Consider the following 8,232-nt stretch of genomic DNA (forward strand, 5'->3'; position numbering starts at 1 on the left):
ATCTTATTACGGGCAGTTAATCGGTAGACGGCTCAGGGTAAGCATGTTCGTTCTGTGGGAGTTATAACACTCGTCTCATAGAGTTGGCTATTACCTTAGTCAGACTATCTGGCTGTTTGATTTGGGGTTGTGGTTGCCTTGGGTCGGTTTGGTTTCCAGTCAAATCTGAATTGGGAACATAACGTTCCGCTCGTTCAGATGGACTGATCTAAAACAAGGACTACGGTCTTGAATCAGGGGTTTTGAATGTTTGTGTCAAATGTATTGTTTGAAATTCGTTCTGTGATGTCTTGTCTTGAGTTAATAAATGTGTTTTTGTTTAATTATTTATTACTTCCCATTGAGATCACAGTATCCTGAAAGAACCTGGAACTCTTGGTGTATTGAGACACGACAGGATTGATATTTGGGTTGGGGGTTTTTGGTCTGAAATAACTGCCCTAGAATCCCTGATACACATCCAAATTATTATTTTATTAACAATTTGAGAAGATAAGAACTTATAAGTTATTAGTTCTTATCGATCAGGTTTGGGGAAACATTGGGAAGAGACCACTACAATTTCGTACATTCCAAAAGAAAACTGAATATCGAGAATGAAATTTGGAATCCTGGGTAATATTGCCCTTAAGATCTTTGTTAATTCTTTTATATTTAGGGCAATATATCTGATCTTCAAGATACAAGGTATAGATTTCCCCAATTGACTAGGGTAGAATGAGAACTCAGGGGAGGTAAGTAATATAATATAATACAAGTAGAGAATGAGATAAAGATGATTAATGATATTAACCCCTACTCATTACTATTATAATGTATGTATTTTATATATTCATAATATATATATATCATAATTATAGTCTTCTTGCCTCTATTTCTCTTAGTTAATTCTAGTGAAGAGTGATATTGAAGCACAGTTTTTTTTATTTCAGTTTCTAGTGATTTTCTTCTGTCTATTTCATCTTGTATCATTTGGCTATGCAATGTGGGACTTTCCTGCAGTTATTTGAGAATTTTTTGCCCTTGTCATGTCTACTGATTATTTGCTGATATCATTTTCTAAATTTTCTTAATTTATCAAAGCTTTGTCATGCAAGAGTTTATATTAAAATTTCATATAAACTTTTGTTATATTTTTTAATGCACATTTTCAGCATGAACTGAATCTGGAAAATTTCTTAAAGATAGCTACCGGTAATGATTCAAATGAATTAGACTTTATCATTTGCGCTTGGAATACTTTCACGAGTGACATGATATACATTTGCAATAGCCATTATCTATAATTAAAATATGTCTGATTACAAGTTGATATAATCTGTGATTTACGTACTATGACTAATTGAATTAACTGGTCAATATACAGGGTGATATATACTGGTCAAGCTGTAATGCCCACTGGTCAGATATACTGGTCAATTTCTTATTAAATTATTAGACAACTATCAGTGTTAATAACCTTCTATAGTTAATTAAATCACATTATCAATTTATTACATTGATCAGATTACATACAGACTCATAGGTTGTCATTTAAAACATGATATTGGTCTACTAGAATCCTACCTGAATTATTTCACCTAAAACAATGTCTATGGTGATGACTGACAAGTGATATCTTTTATTTGCCTTAGCCTTGTTATAAAGGCATAGCTTGATTTTGATTATGTTTATTCTCCACAAAGGAAAAAAAAATTACTGCTACATTTTCACAATGTCAAGCTTTTGCAAGCTTTGTACTTATACTTTGACTGCAATAGCATCTGATCTGTGTTCACAGACTTTCTGTCAAAGTCTTTGATTGGGTGTATTTGCTAGTGTACAATGATTCACTTGTGGCTCTGTGAGTTACACTTTTGCTCGCTAACCTGAATGAGGGTTCAATCCTGGCATGGTCCGAGAAAAACCTTAAAATTTTTCAACCAGGTCATCCACCGCCAGTGATGCACATCAGAGGGACTAATATGGAAAAAGTTAGTGTGTGAAACAGGCTGTGCCTACTAAAAGATCCCTTGACAGTCTTGCAATTCTTAGTCTTCATTAGCCCATTCAAGTGAAGAAAAGAAGATTGTAAACCCCTTTCATTTCAGTTTCACTGTTCTAAACCCTAATCTTGATGATCTTCAGAAGCAGAATTGCAGGAACCACAGATGCTATCAGTGTCCCTTATATACATAAAAATTTAGAAAATCCCTTTAATTCAATATACTTAGTTTATGTTATGTATAGCTGTTGTATACTAATCTAATATGAATATTTGTAGTTGAGCATTGACAGTGAAATATAATCATTTAAAAGTTATTTCTAGTGAATTCCGAGACTCAGAGCTGAGACTGAAGGTAATTTAATTTCATTAGGCTGATATATTCATTAGCTTATCATTTGATCTAAAAGAGAAGAGAAGACTATGTGTATTGATGGTATTATATTGCAATATGAACTGGAAGAATTATGGTTTAATTAATATAATGATTATAATACACCTTTTATTTCAATTATTGCAGTTGTACTTCATGCAAATATGCATAAATATAACTGTTTTTTTCATGTTACATGAGAAACTTTTAAAAGCTATTTTAACCTCTGACAATTGCACTCTCATTAAAAGTTTAAATTCGACATTAATTTCACTTTTTTAACATTTTTCTATGTTTTTTCACGATATCTGATATAAATATTTGTATATATGATTTTTTCAAAGATATTTGAAGAAATACAGATGCCTGTATAGGAGTTTCTGTCAAATCTGTTGCCATAAATGTTACAAAGATAACATTTAACTTAGATCAGAACAAGGATTCCCATCGAGTGAGAATTCCCTTCAAAACACTTGGTGCCAAGTTCTAGACACATGGTGCCAGTATTTAAAAACATGGTGACATCACAGACAAAATGCCTTTGTGATACAATAAACTTCAATATTAAAAGGATATTATCATCTAACTGCACTATTTATCAACATGGTATGATTTGAGCTGTCCAATACTACAATGCACTTTTTTGAAAAATCACAACTTTTACAATGATTCTTACTATATTCCCTATCAATATTATATTATCTTCATAGATAAGAATTTATGATGGCAGTCTCAATATTATTTGTGGTTTGTCTGTAAATATTCAACCTACATGTATGTAACAATTAATTGAAGTGGATTGTGGGAAATGTTGAAGAGATCTTCATGTAGTATGTAATGCAGAACTTGTAGCTGGGATAACATTTGATTACTCTTTTTCAATTTCAAGTTCCAAGAGATCTTGAACTTAACATGTAACATATTGTACCTTGGTTTATTGTCCCATCTAAATGGTTTGATGCTTTTAAACGAGCTGTATATATGTGGGCTACAGTCTTACCACCCCAGGAAGAGAAAGAGAAACTGATAGATATGTAATGTCTTAAGTTAAGACAAACATCAATTTTAATTGAAGTGTAATTTGTTAAAGAAATGATTTCCCATGCCATATGAATAATATTGATGTCTGTATTTGATTGATATGTTATACAGGGATTTATTATGATTGACATTTAATAAAGAGATTATAGACTGAGATTAATAGATTATCAGATAATCCCATCTCAATATCCTTACCTACTGCATACAAGCATGATAGATATACTAATCATATATTCAAAGTCACAATATATAGGAGATAATCTTGAATGCACACTAAAAATTTATCAATTTCACTTGTGCTTTTAGCTTTGAAGGTGAAACCAAGCAATTGTTTTACTATGCCTCGGATATCTAATTTTTTAGGCTCCAAAATGAAAGCATACCTGACTTGGTAGTTGGTTCTGTGCAGTGTAGTGTGGTTCTATTGTATTTCAGGCATTGTCTGTGTTCAGGAAATATCTGTTGAATTTGGGATGGTGTTGAAAGTATTATCATGGTTTCATTCATCAGGAAAAAATTTAAAAAAGTTAAAAAAACTCCCAACCCATGTGGTGGCCACTTACAATAAATTTTGATGGGAAGGGTTTTGTGAATTGAGGCCCCTGTTCAATAAGCTTACAGTGACTGCAGTATATAAGTAAAACAGCCTCTGCTTTTGCAGGAGGGGTCACCTGTGATACTTATTTACCCTATTATATGCATTTGAATATTTTTGAGTGTCATCTGATCATATTTGTATCTTCATATTTCTTAGTGTGCACCTCTATATGACTTAATGAAAATAAACAATAGAAAATCTGTCATATCATATCTTTAATTCTTGTTAACTCCTTGTCAAATTTAATATGGTTGGCTGGCAAGTCGCTCAGCTGTGGATCATAACACATTAGTCTGGTTAATACTACTAGCTTTAAAACTGACTTCTTATACCTTAGGCTTTTATATGGTGAAGGATAACATTACACTTAAAGCTTGTTAAAGAACAGACTATCTTGAGGCTGTTTCATACCCCTTTAACTTTTCATTCATATAGTTATTAGTGGTCTACAGTTAGTGTTAGTGTTACTGAAGTTATTGCTGGGACGTTTATTCGTGTAAATGCCTGTTTAATGTGATTATCGAGTGTTTTTAAGACAATTTACAGAATAAAAACAGAAGAAATATAAATTTTTACAGGTATGTTATTAATTTGAATAAATTGTTTGATATTTTATTGAGATTATTTATTTATATATTTTGTTTATTATTATTTGAAAATTTTTTAGTGTTCTTAATTGCATACATGATAAAAGTGAATATTTCATTTTAATAGCGTAAATCACAAGATATATATGTTATATGTTTCTAAGTTAAGTTTAATATGATAACAATAATATGAAATGCAATTTGTAACTGAAAATGAAAAGTGATTTAAATGAAATATGAAATGTACCATAATTGAAATTATGAAATGCAATTTGAAATATAAGGTAATACGTTAACAAATATAACATTTAAACAGAAAAAAATGAACTGCAGTATGAAATGTAGGGATGCAATTACAGAAATATGAAATCAGAACAGAAATAATATGCAGCTAAAGTATGACAACACATATATTTACAGCATCATCATCGAAACGTCGCAAGTTACTTATTAAAGTAATTGTTATCCATATAATTGTGTCTAGTTATAAATATTCTAATAACAGAAGTTTATAAAATTTTAGATATAAATATGAAATATAAGTAACAGAAGAAAGAAATATAAGAATACAATTAACAGATATATGAAATATAAGATATATGAAAGATAAATTTGAAACAACAGATATATGAAATATAAATTTGAAACAACAGATATATGAAATATAAGATTAAAAGTAACAGATATATGAAATATAAGATTAAAAGTAACAGATATATGAAATTTAAGATTAAAAGTAACAGATATATGAAATATAAGATTAAAAGTAACAGATATATGAAATTTAAGATTAAAAGTAACATATATATGAAATATAAGATTAAAAGTAACAGATATATGAAATATAAGATTAAAAGTAAGATTGAGTAAACCACTTCTTTGCCATTTCATTTAAAGGCAATATTTCATTTATATATTATTATATAGTTATAATATAGATATATGAAATATGAATATGAAACAACAGATATACATAATTAAAGTATAAAAGTAACAGATATATGAAATAAAAGTATAAAAGTAGCAGATATATGAAATATAAGATAAAAAGTAACAGATATATGAAATATATAAGACATATGAAGTGAAATATGATGTAGTTATCAATATGATTAAATTAACACCTTGTTAAAGGTAGTTTCTCCACCCTAAATCTGTTATAATTTCTATCACCACTACCGATAACTACTGTTTTTATCTAGTCTACCAAACAATCCACAGTATTGACTTATATCATTCCTGTTAGTCTTTATATCATTCCTGTTAGTCTTTTATCACAGTATTTGTAATCGTAATTGTAGAATTGGTACCAATGTTGATAAACATCCAGATGTCAAATAAATTTTTGTAATTCTTTTGGAGAAATAAAAGTTTTTTTAAGTTTGAAAGTTTGTATTAAAATCAGTTATACTGAATTATTGCCCAACTCTAAGCTTATTTATAGTTAAATGAACATGTATCAGGCAATCAAGTGCATTGGCTTTCATTTCATTGAAGACAGATTATTTTTCTTAATGCTTATATGAATTCAGATGGGTCTCTGTTGGTAATACATGTTCAATATTTTTATTTTTATCAGCTTATAGAATGCTTTTTTTTTTTTGCTTTATTTGTTGATATCAAAAGATTGAGTAAACCACTTCTTTGCCATTTCATTTAAAGGCAATATTTCATTTATATATTATTATATACTTATATTATAGCATATCTCTGAGGACTATGTGGAGATTGTTTAAGATGGAGTTATTTTTCTCGAGATTACTGAAAAAGTTCTTTTTTTTTCCTGCATATTTGTACATTATCATGGTATACACCACTATTTCATTCCATGAATTCAAATATTGCAGTCCTCAAATCTATCTGGGGTGGCTACTTTAAGAAACTAAAATGTCAAATTTCCAATCAATTAGACTCATCAAGATATTGTAGAAGGTATATTTGTAGATAGTTTTGTCTAAAATAGAAAATTATATTAAATTTCATAATTTGTGCCAGGAATATTTCTAACTAAGAAAATATATTAGATGAATTTTTATGATTTATGTTGTATTAGATAATTAGTTAACATGCAGAAAAATCAACCACTGTGAACACATACACTTTCATTACATCCCGTTGTCAAAATACATTTATCCAGTCTCTTGCGTCCCTTGCGTCCCTAATGCTTCTTATACAGTTTACACCTAGTTACATTTGGATTGAATATATTTCGGTGAAATTACGTTAACTGTCTGTCTTCGCATTGGGTGTTAGCAAATGCAAATTGTTGCAGCCAAAACTTTGCACATTTGTTTTGTGATGTTTTTTTTTCATTCGTAATATTTCAATATAAAAATGTGCATCATGATGCTTGAAATTGATTTACTGTTAGCAATAGAGATAACACGTGTATAATATTGGATAACACGCTGAATAATTACATGTACATTCTAATAATGTTGAAAAAAAGAATACAGAATGTACTGATAATCTGGTAAAGATCATTGCCAAGAGCATATTTCTTATTATTACCAATTTACCAAACTTATAGAATCTGTAGCTAGCATTTGTATTATAGAACCAGTATACAGGATTAATTATGATAATGAAAAAGAAGAATATAATAAATGAAAATTATTTAAACACCAGTAATAACAACATACTAAATACCAAATTGACATTTCATTATACTACAATACAAATGATAAACAAATTTACTGATATATCTGTTTGTTTTGTCTCGCAGGCTTTTAGACAAGTTCCTGCTGATCAAAAGAGCTTCCTTCTACAATCAAAGTTCAACTACTATGTTATTTCTTTCTTTACTTTGTTAATAGTTTTGCTAACATCTCTTATGTACATGTTCTTAGCTATTCAGCAGATTATCTAGCTGCCATCTTGTTTTATTCCTTTACCATTAACAATTTTCAGGAAAAGTACTTCAAATGTTGCCAAGGACAAACTCTTATCTTAATTGTTTGTATTTGATTTGAAATATATATAAATATATCATAGAATGATAGGGTACAAATTGAATTGAAGTTTCAGAGAAAAGGGTACCAACTCACCAACTGATTTTGCTGATAATTGCAAATTAGATTCATAGTACTACACTTATCATTCTGTAAATGTTCCCTTGAAATTCTCAGAGTTTAAATAACAAAATAAGAAAAAAATCAAAGAAGTGAATTTCTTGAGGCATTTTATAATAAAATAATATTAGAATCCTGACACTTTATATTACTCTGTCTTTCTATCTCATTTTAACGATTTTAGTTTAAAATTGGAACATTGCAATTTTGAATCTTTTTACTTAAAATTAAAAGAACTTGTTCAAAAAAATATACAGGTATTTTTACTGAATCTTTAAGGGTTTCAACCAGGATATCAAAACTTTTCACAAACTGGAAATATTGTATAAGTAACTTTAATTATTGACTTAGATAAGACATGTCAACTTGTGAACAAACCAAGGTAAGGTCTACAACAATAGATAAAGAGCTTTAAAAACAGACATGTATATTTAGTATGAAAAGATCTTTACAATTTACAATTGAGTCAAAATAAATACTTAACCTGGGCTAATTTCTTCAAATTAGAAAGAAAAATATGTCAAGCTTATTATGTCAACTGAAATTTTGGTTTTAAACAGTATTTGAGATTTCTACAT

At 29.0% G+C, this 8,232-nt stretch overlaps 1 protein-coding gene across 1 annotated transcript; it reads left to right on the top strand.

The window, feature by feature from the left end:
- Window positions 1-5,228: 5,228 nt before the first annotated feature.
- LOTGIDRAFT_117646 (hypothetical protein) lies at window positions 5,229-5,453 on the top strand (the record flags this gene model as incomplete). The annotated part of the gene is made up of 1 exon (XM_009055942.1): window positions 5,229-5,453. A coding segment is annotated over one exon (225 nt), but the record flags the coding sequence as incomplete, so codon positions are not given.
- Window positions 5,454-8,232: the final 2,779 nt, after the last annotated feature.

This window comes from Lottia gigantea, assembly GCF_000327385.1.
Source record: "Lottia gigantea unplaced genomic scaffold LOTGIsca_26, whole genome shotgun sequence".
NCBI lineage: Eukaryota > Metazoa > Mollusca > Gastropoda > Lottiidae > Lottia > Lottia gigantea.